This window comes from Nothobranchius furzeri, chromosome 5, assembly GCF_043380555.1.
Source record: "Nothobranchius furzeri strain GRZ-AD chromosome 5, NfurGRZ-RIMD1, whole genome shotgun sequence".
Classification (NCBI taxonomy): domain Eukaryota; kingdom Metazoa; phylum Chordata; class Actinopteri; order Cyprinodontiformes; family Nothobranchiidae; genus Nothobranchius; species Nothobranchius furzeri.
This window is the reverse complement of record NC_091745.1, coordinates 34,804,093-34,828,342: the sequence shown is the minus strand read 5'-3', so window position 1 is coordinate 34,828,342 and position 24,250 is coordinate 34,804,093. Positions and strand designations below refer to the sequence as shown.

Sequence of the window (24,250 nt, the reverse complement as noted above, 5' to 3'; positions counted from 1 at the left end):
TGCTTTTGAAGCCCTCCTGGCTGCAGCACATTCTCTGACTTCCTGCAGAGGACAGCTGCATATCGATCTGGGTGCTGATGCACTACTTTACAACACGCACGCACGGACACACGCACGCACACACACACACGCACGCACGCACACACACACACGAGCAGATGTCAAAGCCACAGGTCCCTCAGGTAGACAAAGTGATGTGCACGGACAGATTGCAGTGTTGCTGTCTGGGCTGATGTACTGTGCAGAGCAGGAACGGGAGTCAGCGTGTCTGGGATTCCTGTCTAAGGAAAACCTTTTCTGAATTCCTTCCCCTCTTTTAAATAGACCAGAGAGGTGTGGACTTGTAAAGCTGAGCCACTGATCTACAGAGCAGAGGCTTCTGGTTGAATGTCCTTTATATTTGTAATGAAGTCGAAAAGGATTCATGCTGCACAAATAATTCTGAGAAGAAAAATCGAGATTTCTCCTTTACAAACAATACATGATCATAAAACCTGATAGATTCAGAATCCTAATAAGAAATATTCTTCAGGACCAATATTTTTTACCAGTGGTGGAGGATGTGTGGACAGAGGTATGAACCAAACCTCAGAACAGGAAGACTCTCATCTTCTATCCAACTGTTTTAGGCCCAACTTTTCCACATTTTCTTCAGGATCTCTCTCTCTCTCTCTCTCTCTCTCTCTCTCTCTCTCTCTCTCTCTCTCTCTCTCTCTCTCTCTCTCTCTCTCTCTCTCTCTCTCTGTGTGTGTGTGTGATAACTCAGCTGTCCCTTATAAAGATTATTTTCTTTGTTATTTTTCTCATCACCTTGTGGCATCACATTACATGATCCAGGACATCTGCAGAACCTCATAGTGAACACAGAGTCCATGCTCCTGAAGCCTATCAGTACACCCGTTATTTGTTGTGGACATTTAGACATTTGCTTCTGTTTTATGTTACTTTTACTTTACTTTTTACATGATTTCAGCACAGGGAAATAAAGAAACAATAAAAGCTGCAGTTAAAGAAAGTTTGATTCAAATCTGAATAATGATGATTACTGAGGGTGTAGTCTATCAACGTGATGAGCACGTAGCCATCATTTACGTTATCACGTCTATGGTTAAATCTCCCTTGTGTTTGGCGCCCTCGTGTGGCCACCTTTAACATCTCACGTCAGACCCAAATTCTCTCCAGCTTCAGTTTCTGGTCGAGCAGATTTAGTGCAACACCACCGCGCTGCTACTAAGCAAGGTAGGTGCTAAGTGACATTTCTTAATCATTTTAAGACGTTTTAGCGAATATATCGTTTGCGTTGCTTTTTGTTTTATGCGGATCAACAAAACAAGACAAACCCGATTGATATTATTTTAAATATCAGACTTTTGACTTTTTTCCAGACACTTTAGGTTAGTTAGTCTGAAATATTCTTTTATGATTTAATTTAGAGCTGATTTAAATAACTGAAGGTAGTTTTTTTTTTTGGCTCATTTTATGTTTACGTGTGTTGCTTTGCTGGTGACCTCCTGGCAGTAGGTGCTCCAGCTGTGGACTCTAATCATAGATAAGTACATAAACATATGTAAGTTTACATCTACGACTCTTAACCTTGAGCTCCAGGATTTACTCGGAACAGCGTTTCTCAGAAATGCTCAACATGCAGTGATAAAAACGAGTCATGATCTCAATCAGCAGTAAATCCACTTTAAGTTGATTTACGTTCACTGCTGCTGCAGAGAGACATGTGCACATCACTGCATCATCAGTGTAAACATGTTGATATTTATCTTTTTCCCTCTCGTGTGCCATTAAAGGTGCAACATGTAGGAACCCAACCTGGTGTTTTTATGTTTTAAATGTTTCACATTGGGATTTATTTTACTTTCTATAAATAAGAGGAGAACTAATAAAATAATCACAATACTCTTAGCAGCTGGACCTGGTCCCCAACAGTGTAATCTGATTAATCTGATTAATGTTACTATTTCCTTTACTCGCATTGTCCGTTTTATGGTTTCAATGCCAATTATGTTTGGAAAGTTGGTAAAAAAAAGTCTCTCAGTTGAAAAGGTAGGAAGCTAATTTACGTGTTTTAAAATATTAAATAGGGCTGGAATAAAAACAAGCAAAGCCACTCTAGTGAACACATGAGCCTGATTCGATTAAATAACTATTTAGAGAACTTCCTCATATAGAGAGGTCTTGCTTGTGGGCTGAATGTTGGGAATGAAACAAACATTTGTTCTTTTTCATCAGCAGGATGGTCCTCTGTGCTGCGAGGAGCAGCCTCTGCTGCGGCGTCTGGATCAGGTAACTCGTACAGGAACTTTAATGTTCCAGAGGAAATCTGGATTTAAAAATACACATAATCCCTGAGGGGCTGATACTTATTTATCATGTGAAATAATCTGTGTAAACACACATTTTCCAGTTTGACTTGTCTGTTTCTTCAAGCTGTAAACCCCCACCTGGTGTGTTTATTGAAGGCAGCTGCAGAGGCGGGCCCACGGCGGTGTTTACTCCAGCGTCCATGGCTTCAGCCACGATGAGGTCAGACAGAAGCTGGAGGCCTTCCCCGGAGGCTCCATCGATCTTCTGAAGCAGGACTCTGGCTTAGCCGTGATGACCATCAACAACCCGTCTCGTATGAATGCCTTCTCCGGTATGACAACCTCACTTTAAAGCCGCCTGACAGCTGCAGCCTTTAGGCCACTTCTGAGTTTTGAGTCTTAACTCCTTTAGGCAGCATGATGGTGGACCTGGAGGAGAAGGTGACCCAGCTGGAGAACTGGACCAACGGAAAAAGCCTGATTGTTCGTGGTGCTGCTGAGACGTTCTGCTCTGGGTCGGACCTCAACGCCGTCCGAGCCATATCCAACCCGCAGGTAGCACAGGGAACAACTGCTCACACGTTTGTGATGGCCATGCTGCTCTTCTAATCCTCAGATCTTTTCTTTTCTCGTAGGACGGGATGAAAATGTGCATGTTCATGCAAAATACTCTTACAAGACTGCTCAGGTAGGAGCTCAGCTGAGTGTTGTTGCAGTAACCTGCAGGAGCACGGTTTGCTGAGAGGATGTGTTCCTCGGTGCAGGCTGCCTCTGGTCTCTGTTGCTGTTGTGGAGGGGAAAGCGTTAGGAGGAGGAGCGGAGCTCACCACTGCCTGTGATTTTAGGTAATGACTGTAATGTCTCTCCTGGTATTTCTTAATCCATCATCTTACTGTCACCTCTGTCTCCTAGATTAATGGCACCAGGTAGCGTGATCCAGTTTGTCCATAAACACATGGGTCTGGTTCCAGGCTGGGGGGGTGCTGCACGACTCGTTCACCTTGTAGGAAGCCAGAACGCTCTGAAGCTGCTGGGCGGGGCGGTAAAAGTGGACTCCGAGCTGGGCTTGCACATGGGCCTGGCAGATGGAGTCCTGGAGGACCATCAGGGAGCTGGGGGGGCGGACACCGTCCTGCAGCAGGCTGAGGACTGGCTCAGTCGCTACACCAGAGGACCCGCTCCAGTGATCCAGGCTGTGAAGAAAGTGGTGCTTTCGGGAAGGGAGCTCCCTCTGTCCGAGGCTCTGAGGACGGAGAAGAATGTGTTCGGGACAGTGTGGGGGGCGGCAGCTAATCTGGAGGCCCTGGCCAGCAAGTCCAAACATAGATGAGGCGTTTGAGTCATGATTTAAAATAAAGTGCATGCTTGTTCTGTGCATGAACTCATGGTGGGATGCAGAGCCAATCAGAAGCCTCCTTGGGAACATCTGAGGATACTAGAGTGGTTTGGCCGTGATTGTGTCAGACGTCAGATTAGGGCTGGGCGATATGGCCTAAAATCAATGTTACCATATACTGAGGATTTCACCTGGATAACGATAAATGATAACTACAGGTATGCAGAAACAAAAGCGTCCACTAGATGGGGCTGTGTTAGTCACATTTTTATGAGACTCAAGGTGGTACAGCTTCTTAAAGGGTCACGAACGCTGCTGAACTACACACATCATTTCATTTTTTAAATGAATTTAGACATAAAAATGATCTCAAGTCAGAAATTTAGATGATGATAAATTTTTGATTTATTGCCCAGCCCTACGTCAGACCCCTCCCATCTCTGAAAATCTTTTGTAAATATTAAACTAATCCAGTTTTGAACATCGGTTCACGTCACACATTACTTTTGTAAATAATAGAAATAAACCTTTTGTAAGAGTATTTATTATGCACAAGCACGTTTTATTACAGTTCTTTAAGAACCCAGATTACATCATCCACACCGGGTCCAGCTGGAGGACATGGACGCTGAGACAGCAGGACATCCCCTGGACAGGACAGCTTCAGATCCGTCCTGGGTTTCTGTCAAACCGGGACGCTCAAACTTGTGATTTAGTGTCTGGTCGAGTCTGTAAAGGACATTAGTGAAAGCAGAGATGTGCTCGAACTAAAACAGCAAGCTGTCAGGGGACGTGGTGGATGGTCCAAAGAGCCCGGCTGCCCTTCCCTTCATCCAGAGGTCACGTTTCTTGTCTAGACACCCAGCTGAGGTGGTAATACCTGCTGTGGTCACATGATCAAACACCTACTAGGTGAGCAGTCATCACCTGGTGGGCACAGCGACAGCTCTGGTAACAGCTAGTGTAAAAGTCTTTCCCAAAAGACCACAAATATGTAATAATAGGATGAAATGTTTAATTACAAATCGAGTAACAAAGGGAAATTGTTGACACAAACTATTAATCAGAATGTCAAGTCGATGAGGTAATAAAAATATGACTTGCAGCTTCTGCAGGACGGCCTGAGACAGCGGCGTGTCCGTGTTCTCTTCCCTCAGATGTCAGACACGAGACTCACCACCACAGGGAAACTGAAGCCATCGGTTCTCCTCCCGTCTGAACCGGTCACATCAAACACACAAATCACAAAACTACACACTTTGAGAACTTTTATTACTCAGGAACAATAAGATCATTAAAGAAGCTTCAGCTGCAATACAAAAAACAAAGAAAACATAATTCACATTAAAACGTAAATTCTCGTTAAATCAGATATGCAGACATTCATATGACGAACAGTTATGAATCTGCAAACGGTGGACTTTCACAAGATCAAATCCAGAGCACAACTGGCTACGGGGACTCCTGAAAAACTGTAGTGAACACTTTCCAGATCTTCTCAGGTTACCGTTCTGAAGTTAGAGGTTTAGAAGGGAAGCCGTTAGACGAATCTGAAGGATTGGGATTGAAAGGTGGATTTCTCTGTGGGACCAGACTTGAACTCTAACGTTCCTGTGAGCTGTTAGCGGAGTTCAGAGCACAACGATGCAGCTGCTCATCGGAACGACTTGGATCCCTTCCCCATTATTCCTTCTTCCCTCTGGGAGTCAGACATGAAATGTAAACACAAAGCAGACGCGTGGTTCCTCACTCACAGAGCATCTACCTGTGAGCTAAGATGTAACCTCGTCCACAGCTAACCCCTCTACCAGCTGGCTGCTTGTTTCTATGACGACACAAAGTACCCAGACCCAGAGTAAACCCAACCTGGTACTGTTAGGATGTGTGGGTGCTGAATTCTGCGGTACCAAAGAGCCCCCCACCCCCATCAGACCTGTGAACAACAGCATGATGTCAGGAATAAATTAACGGAGTGGAACGTTGCCATTCGGTGTTGATGTTAGAGATGAGCCCCTCACACCTCAGTCACTGTACACTGGCCATCAGGCATTCTGGACCTGCCGCTGCTGCTGGATGACGGAGGGGGGGAGGCAGACTCGGCACGAGGGGGGGCTCTGTCCTCTGGAGTCAGTCTTCGTCTCCGTGGCCAGTCCTCCCAAAGCTCCACATCCCCTCCCTCCTCTTCCTCATCGTCGCTCCAGTCTCCAGAGCCAGACTCCACGGAGGTGTGAGGGTCAGAAGACCGGGAGGGTGATGTCTCCTCCTCCTCGTCTTCCCCCTCTCCTTCCCCAGCCTCGGCTCGATTGTCAGAAGGCTTGGGCCTGGGGGTGATTTCCAGATGAGATAGAGCGTCCTCTAGAGAGGGGCTAGAACTGGTGCCGGGCTGACCCCCGAGAGAGGTGGGAGGCCGGGCAGAAGCCGAGGGGGCCATAACAGCGGGGGGGGCGACTGTGGCCTGCTGTTGTAAACCTGCTACTGAGGCATCGGCCCCATCTGCCGAATTTCCACGACTCGCTGGCCCGATAACGGCCTCAGAGTCCAACCGCAGTCCAGCAACCCCTTTCTTGGGAATGTCCAAAATGTCCCTCTTCATCTTGCGTCTACGGCCGTGCTCGTTGCGCCGATACTGCACCATGTTCTCCAAGTCAGCTACGTACAAAAACCCTGCTATCAGCATCTCAGCCGTCTTCTTCCCCTTAGAGAAAGCATCCTCCAGCTCGCGGCTGGTTCGCTCATCATACTGCCACCAACCATTACGGCCCTCGTAGTACCACGCGTGGTCGCTCGCTGCCCCACCCCGACCTCCTGCCGAAGCCTTCAGCTCCTCCGGGGAAAGAAGGGTGGGTCTTTCCAAGAAGTCGTCCGGCACTTCCTGTCTGCAGAGGGCACAGCGTTTACTCTGCCAGGACGCTCCCTTCACACACAGGAAGCAGAAGACATGGTGGCACGGCAGTTGGACAGGGTGGACACAGCTCTGCAGACAGATGGCACATTCTGGCACCGACAGAGCTGGGGATGAGCTGCTGGAGCCAGAGCACGACGAGTCTGCGCTGTTCCCGCTTCCACCGCCGCCGTTGCTGCCTTTCTTACTAGAAGGAAGTGAGCCAACAGAGTGGTCGACCTCTCCACAACTAGCCATCCTTGAGAAGTGCTGAAGAAAAGGAGATAAGCATTTATAGCAAGACCACCACATTTTATTATCTTTAAACACCAGTTGAAAACATGTTGCCCTGTTCTACTTGAGTGATTACATCATGACAGCTCTGGTCTGTAGTATTAACCTTGCAGCATAAACCTTGTGTTTGTAAAACTATTCTTTTCGTCATGAAAAGTTTAAACACAGACCACTTTCATACAGAAAAAGCCACCCAGAGATACTTACTCAAAGTTGCTTTAATGCTGACGAATCATTAGGAACGCTTCTGGACCTTCAAACCTCCCGCTGTTAAAAGGAAACAGGCAGTGAGTGAACATGTTTTCCACATTAGCTTGGAGGTACATGACAGAGCAAAAGGCTAGAGTCGGCCTTCTCTTCTGTAGAGTTTGCATAAAAGTCATACTTCTTGTAATTAGAGATAGACCGACATGTCGAGCTGATATTTTAAAAGTCAGGCACGTTCGTGGGCAGCCCTGTGCTATTGCAGAGTTGTATTTATATTTATGTTCCTGACAAAAAACAGCTTTAAATGCTCAGAAACATTATTTTAACTGAGATTTCTTTTTGTTTACCGGTTTTATGTACTTAATACTTGGATTACTGATTTTTTAAAACTTTGGTTAAACAAAACTAGGGGCAGGGGCCATCGGCTAGCACACTGCTGCTAACTACTTAAACATTCTCCCTCTCCTGATAACATTTTACTCTCTTTGACATTGAATGTGCTACTACTAGTTTACCCGTTTAATTATAGATTCACTAGGATAAATACAATAAAGTTTATCTTTCACTAAACAGAATATTTACTAAGAAATCAGGTATTTGTGCGCGTGTGTGTGTGTTCCGTCTTCTCCATCCCCAGTGAGTCGTGGAGGACGGCTGCTTATACTGAGCCAGGATCCTCTGTTAAAAGGGAGTATTCCTCTCCACTGTCGCTGCATGCTTGCTTAGCATGAGGATTGCTGTAAAGACTCTGAAACTAGAAATGTTGTGTATCCACTGGTACCAGTGACATTTGTGGCAGCAATAGGGAGGAAAACCTCTAGATATCGGCCATGAAAACTGGCCTAAAACTAACAGCACCAATCAGCTAAAAAAAAAAGATCTCTACAGATCGGCGTCGGCCGTAGAAAAACCCACATCAGTTAATTTCTACTTGTAGTGTTTTAATGATCTTAGGCAACAGACCTGCCGGCTTTCAAATGTTTTCTCAAAGACACAAACCTCTTAATTAAACATCTGATGGTTTTCATTGTGATGTCTTTGTCTGAAGAGCTACTTTATTTATTACCTCATTCAGGCAAAAATGGCCCATAAACTATTTCTATGTGTTGTTTTCAAACAAAAACAACTAGTTAATAAGCGTTTAAACTGGACTTTAACGCGTTTCGTTAACATGAGCACGCAGTTGTATAATACTATGGTACAACCTACGCTACCCGGGCCGACCCGGTACAGATGGGAATGGCCCAATAGACCACAGAGGTTTATTGTCTTTTAAAGCCTGATAGTAAAGGTTAAAGGCGAAATCTGAGGGACAAAGGGAAGCTCTGTACCGACTACAATCACCGAACTGTGTCACTTCACGGTAACTTTACCCATCTGACTTCAACGTCGGACACATGAAGACAGCCGTCTACAACTACAGCGTTTTTATTCTCACCTACAGGATGTATGTAGGAGTGACAGCTAGGGAAGGGAGGCCACCGTTACTGTTCCGAGGACAAACCAAACCCTTCAGAACAACGACTGTAGTTATCTGCAGCTGGGCTGGGCTAAGTGCTGCATCCTCATTCCAGAAAGTAGACGGAGTACATTTGACAACGCTAGCTTCATTTAGCGAGGCGACATAAACAGAAAAAAACCTTCAGTCGCGAGACAACTCCCAATAAAACGGTGACGCACCGAGCATGTCGTTATACGCTGCTGTCTCCGTCTTCCTTCGCGCTCTGACTCGTTACGCAGACCGATTCCCGGTGCCAATAACACGACTTTCAATGCTAACTGGCTTTGTTTTCCTCCGCAAGAGAAGCTGAGATAAAGGGGGCGACGTTAACGCTACGCGTCTGCGTCATCTGACATCCTGTCACGCGACCATTTTCACGCATGTCAAGTAGGCTGACTTCCTGTTCGCTCGTGGCCAGAGGACGTTGGTGTCACAAAGGAGAGGGGCTCCCGAGGTTTTCTTTTCATTTTCTCCGCTAAGCCGCAAAAAGAAGCAGCAAGAGGATGTTTTCCCGCGCCGTGAGACCCACCGCGAGCCTCGCTCGAAGCCTGTCTACTTCCGCGCACAACAACGCCAAAGTGGCGGTGCTAGGGGCTTCAGGCGGGATAGGCCAGTCGCTGTCCCTGCTGCTCAAGAACAGCCCTCTGGTGAGTCGCCTCTCCCTGTATGATATCGCTCACACACCCGGGGTGGCGGCGGATCTCAGCCACATCGAGACCAGGGCCCAGGTGACCGGCTACATAGGCCCAGACCAGCTCGACGCTGCTCTGCGGGGCTGTGACGTGGTGGTCATCCCCGCCGGCGTGCCCAGGAAACCCGGTATGACCCGCGATGACCTGTTCAACACCAACGCCACCATCGTAGCCACCTTGGCCGACGCCTGCGCCCGCACCTGCCCCGAAGCCATGATTTGTGTCATCGCCAACCCCGTGAACTCAACTATCCCCATTACATCAGAGATCATGAAGAAGCATGGTGTGTACAATCCCAACAGAGTGTTTGGTGTCACGACCTTGGACATTGTCAGAGCTAACACCTTTGTGGCTGAGCTCAAAGGTCTAGATCCAGCTCGGGTCAATGTCCCAGTCATTGGTGGTCATGCTGGGAAGACCATCATCCCGCTGATTTCCCAGTGTACACCCAAAGTAGAGTTTCCTGCTGACCAGCTGACTGCCCTCACAGAAAGAATCCAGGAGGCCGGCACAGAAGTGGTGAAAGCCAAGGCGGGAGCAGGATCTGCCACCCTCTCCATGGCTTATGCGGGTGCCCGATTTACCTTCTCAGTCCTGGATGCCATGAATGGAAAAGAAGGTGTGGTGGAGTGCGCCTTTGTCAGGTCTGAGGAGACGGAGTGCAAGTATTTCTCCACGCCTCTCCTTCTGGGCAAGAACGGCATTGAGAAGAACCTTGGGCTGGGGAAGTTGTCAGCCTTTGAGGAGAAGCTGGTGGCTGACGCCATCGGAGAGCTGAAGGCTTCAATCAAGAAAGGCGAGGACTTTGCAGCTAACATGAAGTAAACAGAAGCCAAAGTTATGATGGAGGTTCAGTCTTAAGACATCTGTGTAACTGAAGATCTGTCAGGGTTTCCTCTTCTTTGTCTTGGCAGCGGGGTCGTATTTTTAAGCTGTTTTAGTTTAACAAACATGGCCTGATCCTGTGCTTATACCTGGTGTCTGTGCTGTACTGTGACTTATTTACTTTGCAAGTTTTGTCAGGATTGTTAATTTAATGTACAGCATGCATTTGTGAGGACGTCTCTGCTGAGTGAACAAAGAGGAAATACTTTCATGCTTACTGATGCAAACGGTTGTTGTTGCTGATGAACAAAATATTCACTCCACCAATAAATAATTTAGCTTTCAGAAGCTTGCCTGTTTCCCTTCTGCACAACATTATTTGACAGTGCACTGAAAGGAGGATCAAATGTGTCAAATATTCATGCATGCCTCATCACACCCAGTGATTTCCCTCCAAATCCACCAGATAAATACCAAATTCATAAAATAATCCCAGTTCTCTTCATCAGCTGGATTAAGTGGGACATTAAATTTAGTACTGATTAATATTATAGCTTCATTTTTAACCCAAATTAAAAAAAAGTCTAGTTGAAACCAACTTAAAGGTTAAGCCAGTTTTATATGACTCACTTGATGCTAATAGTTAAATTCTGTGTAATAAACAATGATAAAACCTGGACAATTATTACTGATGATAAATACGCGTTACTCAGGAATACAAGGAAATAGGCCGTGGGTTGAAAGTTCAGCTATGAAACTTCCTAATCTAATTCCTGATTAAGATCCGAGTCCACCGCTAATGACACGCAGCGTCTCTCTGTTTTCTCTGAGAAACATTTTACAGCAGATTATCTTTAGAGAATAAACACAGATACAAACCATTACACTTTTATTTGACATAAAGTTGTCTTTGGTTCCAGGAGTTTTATTTCGAGAACAGAATGCCTAAAACACAAGATGACTTTTCTGGATCCGATCATCCTGCTTCGCTGAACAAACCCCTCCTGACCGCAGCGTGCCGGCTCTCCATCTGTCCGTGGTTTGGATGTGAAGCTGGCAAAGACGTCAGGTTTCTTTACAAGCTTTACTCTGAATACAGAGCTCTAAAGAACAGGTACAACAACAGTTATAATAATAAACATTCGTTCTACATAATGCTATAAAATCTACATTCAGAACCCAAGATGCACATTGTTGTACCCTTAAGCATCATTAAATAACCTTATGAACAAGCACACAAGTCCTTGAGTCCTCACGGTCACCGTTCTCTATGTCCATCGTCCCTAAAGTGGTGTCTCCTGTCCGTTTCAGATGAGACTGAGCCGTGGATCTGCAGGAGTTTGGCCCCAGCGTACAACGGGACATAGAGTCCAGAGTGGCTGAATATTTCCCATAACGTTGGCGCATAAACAGTCAAGTCGTTTTAATTCGTACAGGTAGCAGCAGCACCCCGTAGAGAGGGGTCAAAAGGGTCAAACGATGCTGTTTAACATAGTCTGTCCTGAGCATTACTGCACAGGCCTGTCTTCGGGGGACACGGTCTCTGTGTTGTGGCCTCGGCGGTGCCGGTGCTCAGTTTTGTTCCTGTTATCCGAGTCTTCCCGTTCTCCCACATCCCTGTCCCGCTCCCTTTCTCTCTTCCTCTCCCGCCGCACCTCCTGGCTCTCCTTGTCTTTACGGTTGTTGCGACTCCTTCTGCCATTTCGCTCAGTCTTTCTCCGTCCTCCTAATGGAGTCAAGAAACAAAAGTCATTTTGTTGTTCGAGTAAAAATAATTTACTCAGCATGAGTGGCAGGAACTCATCAGCATTATAATAAAACTGAAGCATGGATAGAAAAATTCTACTGAAGTGAAAACATTTGAACTACAAACATCAGGAGCAGGCTGCACAGTTGTGCAGTGGTTAGAGCTGTTGCATTGCAGCAAGAAAGTCCTAGGTTCGATTCCCGGCCTGGGATCTTTCTGCATGGAGTTTGCATGTTCTCCCTGTGCATGCGTGGATTCTCTCCGGGTACTCCGGCTTCCTCCCACCGTCCAAAAACATGACTGTTAGGTTAATTGGTCCGTCTAAACTGCCCTTAGGTGTGAGTGTGTGTGTTTGTCCTGCGTGTCTCTGTGTTGCCCTGCGATGGACTGGCTCTCTGTCCAGGGTGTACCCCGCGACCCCGCGTGGACAAAGCGGGTTCAGAAGATGGATGGATGGACATCAGGAGCAGTGTGGCTCCTTCACCACCAGGTGTCAGTGTTTACCCACAGAAAGAGCTGTCAGTCAGCTGCTGCAGTGATGAGCGGACCCTTGTCCAGAATAGAAAACCTTTAAATAACCTCCCAGACTTATCAGCTCTTGCAACATCATCTCATAAACAAAACGGAGCATTTTGGAATGCTGAAGGTTTATCTCTCTGCTCGAGCTGCAGTTATTAATGATAATACTGAGATCTTCCTTCAGGGAGGCTGGAGATGGGACCTGCTGCGAGCGAAAGCAGAGGAGGCCCTTCCTGTTGTTGTACGGCTGCCGCCCATGTGTGAGTGGAACGGAGCAGTACGGCCTGCTTGGCTGCTGGCTGGCCGGCCGAGTGGGGATTGTGAAACTGCTGAAGTCGGCAGTGGGCACAGACAGGGAGAGGGGGGAAAGACATCTGTCTGTCTGCTTGATGCACGCCCCTTACCTCGCTCCCTATGTGCATTAATCAAGGCAGGTCTCAGTTTGGACCAGGAACAAGGTCTGACCTGTGCATATTGTATTTAATCTCTCCTTCTCTACTGCGTCTAATCGAGACATCCTGCAGGGAGAGGACAGGAAACAGATAATACCAAGGCTTTGCTTTTGAGTCCAACAGACTTATATCAGTGATAGTGGAGGGAGGTGGTTTCATGGATGGATGAATGGAGTAGTCTGGTCCGCTGACTCATCCAGGGTATGCCCCCTCGCTCTATAAACACAGGAAGTTCCCTTGGCCCTCATTGTTTTCTCTGTCCTAACACCATAACTATTTACAAGTTCAGTGGATTAGTCATACTGTAGCCCCGGTGCTTTTGTTGAACCAGAGGAGAAACCTAATCCATGCCAGCGCGGAGATGATTAGGCCAGTGTTTATCAAAGCAGCCTGCATTTGGTTAGTCGGAACGTTTCTGATGGGCTTTCTGTAAACTGTGTGTTGACGTGTGTGTGGCGGTTCCTGCATGAGACACCTTTAGAAGTTCTGGAACATTGTCAAAAGACATATAGCACATTCCCAAACGTCATCCTGTCAAGAATCATTTCAGAAGTCAGAGACTTTCAGGGAAGCTGGCCGGCGAACCAAACACGAAAAGAAACGTAGAGTTGGATGAGCTCTGCTGAGAAAGACGAGGAAGTCGACTCCTCTCAAAGGCCTTTGGGGCCTTTTTTCTCAACTCAAGTCACTGACTCTTAATGATCTAATTAGTCATCATAGTGCAAGTTGTGAAGTTTATTTTTTAATAAAGCCTTTTATAGAACGCCGTTGTTTCATCACTACAGTCTGATTTTCAGCCACGTGTTTGGGCTTTTTTTTGGTACTCAGGCAGATTATTCTACCATCTTCTCTTGACCCTTTGATGTTCCTGAGACCAATAGAAAGAGTCCAAGAAGAGACGGGTTTGGGTTTATTGGTGTTCACCGTGTGCTGAACTGTCTCCGCTGGGCTAACAGTGGCTCAGCTCAAAGACTGAATCAGGTCTGGCGGGAAGAAGTTAGTTTTATTAACAGTTTTGTCTTTTGCTTTTAATCGTTTGTGGAAATCCAAACAGCTTATTGACCAGAACAAGTCCAGGTTTATTCTCTGTTACATAAAACAAGTAGCCTAGAAGTCTAGACAGACAGTCGCCGCTCTGCATTCTGGTCTAGCCACGCTCCATTAGAGCCTAAGCGGGCCAGACCATTCTTGTGGCCGTCGGTTCGGTGGGCGGGATGTTACTGCGACTGAGCAAAACAAAGATGGCGGCGGCTCGTTTGAAACAGCATTGGCATCAACTTTGGACTATTTAAACTTGGGCTTTTCTTTGAGTCATAAGTGGACAGAGGTACTTTAGTCCCTTATTTAGAAGAAGGATGCATTTGTGTCTTCTTCAACGGTGTATCAAGGACTGCCCCGATGACTGACGTCTGTAGCGGTGAGGATGCCACGTTGACCATTGTCCAATAGGAGAGACCCTCTGTCTTCTTTACTGCCTTCTTGTTAAATTTAGGGAAAATCTGACTGAACATTTAAATCTTTACCATACTTCTGGACTCCCGAGGTCCATCTTAGAGGGGACTTAACTGTCACTGGCTGTAACGTTGCTCTGTAAGAGAGGAGCTTTACTGATATGCAGCTGGGGAGGATGTTAGAGAGGAAATGAGATGGAGTAAGAAACGAGCCAGAGTTGGACAGGAGGACCTGACAGATCCAGATGAAATGAGAGCAGAGGGCCACTGAGGGTAAGAGGAAGTGTTTATCTAAGTGTGTACATGGCTAGAGGAACGTTGTGTGTTTTATGGTGGCACATCCTCTGTGGCAGGCGTTCTGTCGTTCAGGGAGCTTTAGGTGGGAGCCAGGCTGGGATTAAAGGCCTTGGGCTGTCCCACAAGTGGAATGCCTCCCGCATGGCTGCCAGGATGTCCCAAAGGAGGGGGTTGTGGTTGTGGGGGTGAGTAACACCCCCCTTACACACACACACACACACACACACACACACACACACACACACACACACACACACACACACACACACGCACACCCGCACACACACACCAAATGGCTGGTGGTAGCATGTATATCAGCATGTTTCTGCGTCTGGGTGAGCGTTAACATGGTTGAGTTTCTGTTCCTGAGGCAGTGGGTCTATCAGAGGAAAACTGAATCTGAGGGGAGTTTATGAATGATGGTGAGCTCAATAATGACTGTGGAGGGATTTCTGCACAAAAAATTCAAATAGGCGTTAAACTGAATTTCCCCTCACAAACAGGTGAGCTGTCAGAGCTGCAAGTGAGACACAGATCAGCAGCATGAGTGCTTGTGCTGCTTTTTATTTGTGATTTAGTGAAAACAGTTCAGATGTCCCTACAGCTACCTGCATTAGGATTGAAGCATGACCCACTGATTGGGCTTGACCCTGCATCCCTCACCTCCCTGCACTTGTTCAGACTAAATACGTTTTCCTTATTTAGGGAGATTTGATTTAAATGCTCATTTTCATTTATAATTATATAAAAAACAGTTTTTAATACTTGGGACTAATACTTGGTCTAAAATGTGTTTTCAGTTTAAAATTGTTAAACTGTCCAGACTCAGTAGGAAAAGCTGAGTAGTCAGGCATCTTCTTCTTTAAAAAATCCCCAAAACAGGTTTCAGTCTATTTAGGTTCATTTGCTAAAACAGAAACCATTTTTGATTGAACTCACCTAACTTTATTTTTTACAGATTTTACTAGAAATAAATAATAAAAAGATGCAATCAGTTTTTTCTAATGAACGTGGAAGTCAGTTTGTGTCTGAAAAGTTTAAACAAAATGTTGAAACTATAAAAAGGGTGCTTTCCAAATGCTTTCAAACTGACTTTAAACCTCATCTGATTGTATTTAATTATGACCAAAGAGGACTAAAGAGGAAACCGTGCCAGAGGACTTAGGGTGATCACGAGATACAAGGAGGATTGTGGAGGAAAAAAACAAAACACTATTCTGAGGAGAGGTAAAGGAAAGGGAGAGGCAAGAAGGGGGAGGAGAAGCCCTAAAGAGGAGGAAAGGAAGAGGATGGGAAGGAGGATGTATCAGTGTCGGAGGGCTGCTGCAGGATTACTGGGGCTCTGGAAGGTCGGGCCACTGACCCGCTAGCGTGTGCAGAAGGTAAACAGAGAAGGAGAGGCTGATAATTAGCTCCCATTCAGTGTGGCGATCTGAGTAAAAACGGCAAAGATGATAGGAGTGTCTGCACACACACACACACACACACACACACACACACACACACACACACACACACACACACACACACACATGCACGCACGCGCGCGCACGCACGCACACACAGCATACTCTATCTCTCTGTTCATGTCTATGGCTCGATCAGTAGCTGCAAGCACCAACTCAAGACTGATACCGGGTTTATGTGTTCTTTAGTGTGTGTGTGTGTGTGTGTATGTTGGCAGCTGTGGGGATAAACCAGGACTGATCCCCTGGTCGCCTCGTGCCTCCCAAGGGGAGGATGTTGATGTTGAGCTGACTGTTTCAGCTCCAGAATCAAATGCTTTTCTGCCGCATCACACACACACACACACACACACACACACACACACACACACGCACGCACGCACGCACGCACGCACGCACGCACACACACACACACACACACACACACACACACACACACACACACACACGCACGCACACACACACAGTGTTTGTTCTGTAAGTGTGAGGCCCCCGGGGGCTGGATCTCAGCCTTCTAGCCTGTCTGCAGTCTGTCATTTAACACTACACAACCTCGGTGCAAAAACAACTAGCCGAAGCCGCCAACCTCCTCACTAACCACACACACACACACACACACACACACACGCACGCACGCACGCACGCACGCACGCACGCACACACACACACACAGTACGCAGAACACAAAACAGTCTTAAAAACTCTACAGGCAACAGATTTTATATAAAAGAGCGTCTGAAAGCAGTTTTCACCCAGTTCATTAGAATTAATCACACTGGTCTCTGTTTGCCCAGTGCATAAAAGTAGCACTGCAGTTTAAAGAGGTCTGGTGGAAAAATACACAGCATTGCAACATCACACATGTGTTCCCCCCCACAACACACACACTCTCACACACACTCTGTCCTCGCATTAGCCACAATGACTGTCCTCTCAGCAAACAGGCACAGACCTGAATAAAAGACAGGCTGCTTGGTCTGGAAGTTATACAGACCTTAGATCATGCCATGTGTCACAAATATGATGCTGGCAGCAAACATGACAGCTATTAAGTTCTGGACCACCAAGGTTTTGGGTTCATCTGCTGGCCCAGAGGGGCCGTAGGTCCCGACACATCCCAGAGACAGAGAAACAGTTTACCTGGGCATTTCCTCCTTTTGACTAGACACTCTTTGATCTCAGAGATGTCTGGGCAGGGTTTGCCAAAAGGTGACGGATACTGCAGGACCTGCCGGGTCCGGGTCTCCTGGCCTCGTTTGAAGCCACAAGTTCTTCCGGACTTGGAGCAGGGGCTCCATTCGCTCCACTCGCCCACCTCACAGTGCACTGACAGATAGGAAATGGTGTTAACTTGAAAAGTTGTTCTTTGCAGCATTCTGACTAGGTTAAGAGCACAAGCAGACACTTTCTCACACTGAACTCACCCTGTGGTGTGCACTCCATGAGTTCCTCATTGGGCTCATAGTCATCTGGACAGACGTGGTAGCACCTTCCGCTCAGCTGGTAAAGACCTGGCCGGCACCGTGTACATGATTCACTGTTCACACACGACTCACACTCTGCAGGGCACCCTGCAAACAGAGCCACTTCAGGATCCTGATGGACATGCTATGTGGGGTGAATGTGGATGAGCAGGAGGTGGAAGTCCTGTTCCAGACTGAAGTAAAAGCAGGGCACTCACCGGGAACACACTCTCGCTGGGCATCGCTGTGGACCATGCCGTCTGGGCAGCTCTCCTGGCACTTGCCCAGGTGAAGGTAGAATCCCGTCCGGCAGCGCGTGCAGAAGTTCTTGGTGAAGCAGGAGTCGCACTCCGACCTGCACTCTGTCAGAGAAGCACAGACACACCACAGGTGTTTAAATGATCAGGAGTCACCTGCAGGTTCGTTAGTGTTTACTTAAGAACGTTCATAAACAACCCAGTCACTTTTCTTGTAAGTGGGTGTTTGTGTTGTAGCAGGTAGAAGAATCAGATTAGTTCTGACTGGACTGATAAGCTAACGGCTAGTTGCAGCAGTACCGTTTAACTTTATCCTACCATGACCAGACATAAAAGGGCCTGTGTCATGCTTACCGTTGGCACTGCTGAGATGTCACTTCTATGAAATATGTTATTTTCGTGAGTCATTCCTTCAAACTGAAAATAAGACGCTTGAAATTGATGAAACCCCGCCTCACCACATGTGAATTCCACAGAAGCTGCAGAGCTGGTGACACACACACACACACACACACTTTATAACCATGCAGCTAGCAGTTAGCATTTTGGTTGTACGTACATCTCGGGCCAGTCCATCGGGGGTTCTAACGTTGGAATAGGGCAGGTTTGAAGAATTAATCCATCTGAAAACCCACTCCGGTACTGGTGGTTGTTTAATCAACAGTCTGTGAAATCACGCTCACGTTCTGGCTCAGTTTTATAGACCATTTCTGCTGATTAAACCCTTCTTCAGGAAGACTGGACAGGGATCCTGTTCCTCTTGCAGACTAAAATCCATTTTAGCATCTAGGCATTGTGTAAAGGGCAGAGTAGATTAGAAAGAAATCACTTCTTCACAACTGGGAAGAATAGACTTCCTGCTAGCTGAACGGAGAGGCAGAGCGTATTTACTGTCCAGTAGAGGAGGGGTTCGACACTACCTGGATGAGGAGGAGCGGGTCGCGGGTCGGCACACCAGCTAAGATTTGCAGCTGAAACAGGAACATGTGTGGTTGAAGCTCAAACCACTTTGGGGTGTTTTTCATGAGGAAATAACAACAAAACATGGCCAAAAGCTAAAAAAGTGGCTTTTGCGTCATACAGGACCATCCATCCATCTATTTTCATCCGCTCATCCGGAGTGGGGTCGCAGGGGTAGCAGCCTGAGCGGAGACGCCCAGACTTCCCTCTCCTCGACCACTTGGGCCAGCTCCTCCGAGGGAATCCAAAGGTGTTTCCTGGTCAGCCGTGAGCCATAGTCCTTCCAGCGTGTCCTGGGTCTTCTCTGGGGCATCTTGACCAGATACTCAAGCCATTTCAACTGGCTCCTCTCAATGTGGAGGAGCAGCGGCTCTACTCTGAGCCCCTCTGGGTTGACTGAGCTTCTCCCCTATCTCTAAGGGAGAGCCCAGACACCCTGCAGAGAAAACTCATTTTGACCGCTTGTATCCATGATCTCGTTCTTTCGGTCACTTCCCAAAGCTCGTGACCATAGGTGAGGGTAGGAACGTAGATCGACCAGTAAATCGAGAGCTTTATCTTCTGACTCAGCTCTCTCTTCACCACGACAGACCGGTACAACGCCCACATCACTGCAGATGCAGCACCAATCCGCCTATCGATCTCACGCTCCAGTTTTCCCTCACTCGTGAACAAGACCCCGAGATACTTAAACTCCTCCACTTGGGGCAGGACCTCATCCCTGACCCGGAGAAGGCATTCTACCCTTTTCCGATTCAAGACCGTGGTCTCGGATTTGAGGACTTACTGTTGGCAATGCGGACCAAGCTCTGACACCAGTTGTACAGGGACCTAACAACCAATATCAGAGGGTCTGGTACCCCATACTCCCAGAGTACCCCCCAGAGCCCCCCCGAGAGACGCAGTCAAACGCCTTCTCCATATCCACTAAACACATGTAGATCAGTTGGGCAAACCCCCAAGGACCCCCTAACGGTATAGAGCTGGTCCAGTGTTCCACGGCCAGGACAAAAACCACATTCCTCCTCCCGAATCCGAGGTTGGACAGACCGACGGACCCTTCTCTCCAGAACCCCAGAAGAGACCTTACTAGGGAGGCTCAGGAGTGTGATGCCCCTGTAGCTGGAACACACCCTGCAGTCTCCCTTTTAATAAGACCTTTAATAAATGGGTGCAGGACCTTTACAGTCATTTCTGTGTCTTCAAACTAAGGTTTTTCAAAGAGCCATCTACAACAGTTACCAACTTTAAACAGGCAATCTAAATCAGAATAAGCGATTTATAGTATTTTAAAAGAGATGCTTGTAAAGAATAGTTTTATTTTAACATTTTAGAGACATTTGTAGGCCCATCATGTCCAGTTTGTTGCTCATCGGGACTCACTTGTGCAGGTGCTTCTCTCTGGGGAGCGATTGCCATGAAAGCCAGGAGGACAGGAAGTCATGCACACCCCGATCTGCTTCATCCCGATCCTCTCCAAATGCATGAAGAAGCGTGGCCTGCAGGACAGACAGCCGTTGTAGTCGGAGCAGGTCAGACAGCCACTCTGCTGGCACGCTGAGCTTGCACCCGTCATCACTGTTGACACAAGCAGATGACATTCATTGTCACAGCCAGAGTACGAACACATCCATCTCCCTTTGTCACTGCTAGAGGTAAACGTTATCACCTCCACGGGGCGAAAGGGGAGCGATGGTGTTTGCAAAATATCTTGTGGCAGATTTGAAGTACTTTTAGAATCAGCACGATAGATGGCCACCACAGCGAAGCGTGGAAACATAAACATGGAAACATGGAGGTCAGTAAAAATTGCTCCTGTTCTCTGTGATGGGATCAGGTCAGATAGTTTGAGTGGTTGTTGTTATTGTAATACTTCTTATTTCTTTCTAAGTAAGTAAAATTTTAAACAGGTGAGTTAGCCGCATCGTGCAGTAAACATTAAAACGTCACATAACTGAACTTTTAAAATGAGTGACTAAGATAAAAGCCAAGCAGCAGGGGTGCTCTGACAGTTTAATAGATCACTGGGAGTTTCATCAGATTTCTCACCTGGATTAGCGCTCCAATAAGAAAGATTTAGACTCTTAATCACCGTACCTAAATAGTAAAACTCTAGTATTCCAAGGTTTCAAGACACAAGTCGCTGGCCCATTTGCGAGTATGCCAGTAATCAAGCCTGGGTGTGGCTGGAGAAACTGGAGTCAGCTTTCCAATCAAACACAATTAATTCATGATTCAACAAGGGGGTCAATACTGCATCAAACGGCTTGGTTTAGATGTTTTCTCATTAACAAATGAAATCAGCGTTTTTACTCAGGTTATCTCTGATCTGAAACATTTAGAGGTGGAGTTTACAATCTTAGAAAGAGCCACATACTACGTACCGGAACTCGACTCCAACTTCCTCAAGCCTGGCTCTCCTCCCTCTGCTCTCCGGAGGGCGAGACATAACAAACCAGCACGTTAGATACACACCTCTGCCGGCCGACAGAGAACAGGCTGCGTTCACAGAATACAGGTCCACCGCCTAAGCATTTCCCAACAAGAACACGACCATACGCTAGCTGGTCTCCTTAAACGAAATGTGCAGAGTGGAGCATTCCATCCAATAAACTAAGCAGCCCAACTCTGGCTTTGCTTCCTGTTCAGCTGCTCCAAGTTGAGAATGTGTGATTTGTGCACAAATAAGGTTACGTACAGAGGGGTGAGGGCGGGTCAGAGGGCAGTTTGAAGGATGGACGAGGCTTTCGCCATGATGGGACGAGGTTTTTCCAGGATTGTATGATTAAAATGAGTCATTTTAACAGAAAGTTTCATTTTGAAATCAGTATGTGAAGAAAATTTCAAGCAATATGGCAAAAAAGCTCCAGGAAAACATCTCATTCAACACTTTTCAGTTACAAAAACAGTAGAAGTGAAAAGTGTTTGCAGCCTTGTGGAAGACTCTGCTCCTGTTTGGAAGAGATGCTCTAACATCACACCCACCATAGAGCATCACCACACAGCTTCTGATGACTGTTGGTTCATAAAGATGAACTCAGGTACCAACATGTGTCAGACAAACCTGCAACGGTAAACTCTGTGGTATGTTTCAGATTCTTACATATCGTTGTTGCATCTACTCTTTTCTCCAGTGGTGTTTTAAAAAAAACCTTTCAGTAGTCACAGATGGTAGGTGAGTTAAAACAACTCATGTACGCACCCAAGAATCTGCTCTTTCTCTGCCGTCTTGGCATCTCAGCGGCTTGCACTTGCTGTGTTTTCCAGCTCACGGTTTAGCTGCCAGTGCACCATAGATCAGAAACACTTTGTTTGAAATGTCTTGACTGACTTTGCAAGCGTTGTCCGTTTGCCCACACGTGTTCCTGCCAAGCTGGCCCGATTCACAGAAACCTCAGATGCAGGAATTCGGGCCTGCCCTTCGCCGCGCACCAAACACACCTCAGACAGACAGCCGCTAACAAAATCACGTGTGATACCAGCAGATCTTCAAGAGCAAAGATGATTCAGAGAAAAGGGATGACTAAAACGACAGCTGATAATTCATGAAGCACACGCCGTCTGTGCCTAGACCTTCATTCCAGTTGGGGGCATCATCACACACAGGAAGTTCAGGACTTGGGCTCTGTCTGTGTCGTTGTAATTCTGGCATGTTAACCTCGTGGTCATTGACTCTCCACTCACTCTATTGCCCCCCTTTTTCCTCTTTACGGCCTGAACTCCTCACCAACTAATCCCTCCATCCTCCCGGATATATCTGAACGAGTGTAGATATCTGTATCCGTGGAGGAAGTTTGGATTCACCGAAGAACAGAAAAGAGTCTCTTCTGAGTGAGCGTCATTGGGGAGGTGTTGGGGGTTCGCTTCTCGTTTGACTCTGCTGCCATCCCAAAGTGGGAGGAAATCCCATCATGGACCAGTACTTCAGGATTCAGATTTGAAACTTCATTTCAGCCTGAACCCATTTTATTGCACCGGGTCGCTCTAATTTCACAAAACACAAGTAAAGATGGACAACCCTGAAAGTAACAGAACATTTAAAAAAATATCCAGAGTGTTTAGAAACAAACTCAGCATGAACTTTGGTCAAACACAAGCTGTGGTCTGAAGCCAACCAGAGGAGAGAGCTTCCAGGTGGCATGGATAAAAACACCACTCCGAAGGGCTATTATTGTAAATCACAGACAGTTTCAGGCGTCCTGGCCAGAGAAACATGGAATATTCCAGTTATCACTTACTGAGTTAGTCACCCAGCACATCTGGAGGCCCTCAGTGATAAAGTCTGCGTGGGCAGAGCAGGAAAATGCTCTTTATTGATACTTATGCTATAGTGGGGTGGGGGTGGAGTTGGTCACAGCCCAAGAAATGAGACAATGTTGGACCTCAGGGAGACAAGGTGGAACACCAGCAGACCAAGTGTGGAACATCTCCTCTTGCCTTTGGTGCAGCCGGCTGTCAGTTTGCATAAACTTTGCGTTTTCCATGATCAAGAAGTCTCCGGATCTGCGCCCACGTGACTACAAACGTATCGTTTATTATTTTAAAATGCTGCAGCCAAAATAAACAAAAGCAGTGGGAGCTAATTTCTCCACAGATGGGACAAAATGTGTGAATTTTCACAGCTTTGATAACTAGACACAAAACTCCGCTGCTCTGACCGCTAGAGAGCGACGCAGGAGAGTTTGCGCGCGCGGAGCGGTAGTTGCGCACCAGCTGCGGCGTCACGTTTAATTAATGCGTCTAATTTAACCAATCAAAGCCACACACGAGCCATTAAAGGCACGAAAAGCAACGAGGCAACACGCGTTAACGGAATCAGAAATAGCAACGACAGAAATCTTAAAGTTATTTCCTTAAAGAGTTTACCAATTTAACAAAAATAAAACGAACCTGAAAGTTATTTTGGTTTCTTATCCGACCTGATGAATTTCTTAAAATGTGTCTGACTTAATTACAAAGTTACGTATCACTCAAGAAGCTGGCTTTTCTGAGCTTTGCTGAAATCTGCTGAAGTTATCTTTAATATCAGAATGAGCAGAAAAACAACGTTTTTATAAATTATTATTTCTATTTTCTTGAATTGTCTGAAACCGAGAAAGAAAATAAACGGAGCTGAGGTAAGACTCACGCTTGTGCTGCCGGTGCCTGGAGCTGCTGTTCGGCTGACCACCAGTGTAATCCATGCAGTGCGAGAAGATCAAAACAAAGGAGATCAGTTGTAATTGCATAGTAGCCCAGAGAGGAGATACAGCCAATGTTCACCCAAAAAACTTTTTTTCTCTCCCCACGTTTTCTTGACTCCCCAGTAAAAGAGGCTGCGGCACAGATGACTCCTAAACGCAGCGGGACGCCCAGCTGTGGGGGGTTATGTGGTGGTGGTAGTGCACGGTGGCCCAATGATGCCTGGGCCGTTTCGACTCTAACATCCTGGATAGGGTCCACATATGTGCCAAGAAGGCCAGGCTGAGTCAGTGATCCGTTATCCTCTCGGTGATGAAGAACATTCCCTTCAGAACGTAGCCGGACGCACGGAAACGCTTCTCTGACATCTGTTGCGCGCACGAACAAATCAGAACCACCGCTCAGG

At 46.8% G+C, this 24,250-nt stretch overlaps 3 protein-coding genes and 1 pseudogene across 8 annotated transcripts; 2 read left to right on the top strand and 2 right to left on the bottom strand.

Moving 5' to 3' along the window:
- Positions 1 to 793: 793 nt before the first annotated feature.
- LOC139070036 (ethylmalonyl-CoA decarboxylase-like) lies at positions 794 to 4,192 on the top strand. 2 transcript variants are annotated; one of them, XM_070551612.1, is made up of 7 exons: positions 794 to 1,239; positions 2,245 to 2,295; positions 2,472 to 2,647; positions 2,728 to 2,870; positions 2,951 to 3,003; positions 3,080 to 3,160; positions 3,228 to 4,192. In XM_070551612.1, exons 2-7 carry the CDS (start codon positions 2,246 to 2,248, stop codon positions 3,643 to 3,645), a joined length of 921 nt encoding a protein of 306 aa, XP_070407713.1. In that variant the 5' UTR covers positions 794 to 1,239; position 2,245; the 3' UTR covers positions 3,646 to 4,192. The 2 variants fall into 2 exon arrangements, with proteins under 2 accessions (XP_070407713.1, XP_070407712.1); XM_070551611.1 differs by having other exon boundaries at positions 2,242 to 2,295.
- Positions 4,193 to 4,906: 714 nt separating this feature from the next.
- Positions 4,907 to 8,868, bottom strand: LOC139070032 (E3 ubiquitin-protein ligase rnf146-like). 2 transcript variants are annotated; one of them, XM_070551605.1, is made up of 3 exons: positions 8,714 to 8,868; positions 7,034 to 7,093; positions 4,907 to 6,802 (listed from the first exon to the last, which is right to left on the bottom strand). In XM_070551605.1, exon 3 carries the CDS (start codon positions 6,788 to 6,790, stop codon positions 5,666 to 5,668), a length of 1,125 nt encoding a protein of 374 aa, XP_070407706.1. In that variant the 5' UTR covers positions 6,791 to 6,802; positions 7,034 to 7,093; positions 8,714 to 8,868; the 3' UTR covers positions 4,907 to 5,665. The 2 variants fall into 2 exon arrangements, with proteins under 2 accessions (XP_070407706.1, XP_070407707.1); XM_070551606.1 differs by lacking the exon at positions 8,714 to 8,868 and adding an exon at positions 8,472 to 8,696.
- A 42-nt stretch (positions 8,869 to 8,910) lies between these two features.
- LOC139070033 (malate dehydrogenase, mitochondrial pseudogene) lies at positions 8,911 to 10,399 on the top strand (annotated as a pseudogene). The gene has a single exon (XR_011520696.1). The product of XR_011520696.1 is annotated as a malate dehydrogenase, mitochondrial pseudogene (transcript).
- A 526-nt stretch (positions 10,400 to 10,925) lies between these two features.
- On the bottom strand, positions 10,926 to 23,954 carry LOC139070034 (R-spondin-3-like). 3 transcript variants are annotated; one of them, XM_070551607.1, is made up of 6 exons: positions 23,792 to 23,954; positions 20,047 to 20,241; positions 17,665 to 17,808; positions 17,408 to 17,554; positions 17,124 to 17,309; positions 10,926 to 11,777 (listed from the first exon to the last, which is right to left on the bottom strand). In XM_070551607.1, exons 1-6 carry the CDS (start codon positions 23,889 to 23,891, stop codon positions 11,560 to 11,562), a joined length of 990 nt encoding a protein of 329 aa, XP_070407708.1. In that variant the 5' UTR covers positions 23,892 to 23,954; the 3' UTR covers positions 10,926 to 11,559. The 3 variants fall into 3 exon arrangements, with proteins under 3 accessions (XP_070407708.1, XP_070407709.1, XP_070407710.1); XM_070551608.1 differs by having other exon boundaries at positions 10,926 to 11,774; XM_070551609.1 differs by lacking the exon at positions 23,792 to 23,954 and adding an exon at positions 20,713 to 21,472.
- Positions 23,955 to 24,250: the final 296 nt, after the last annotated feature.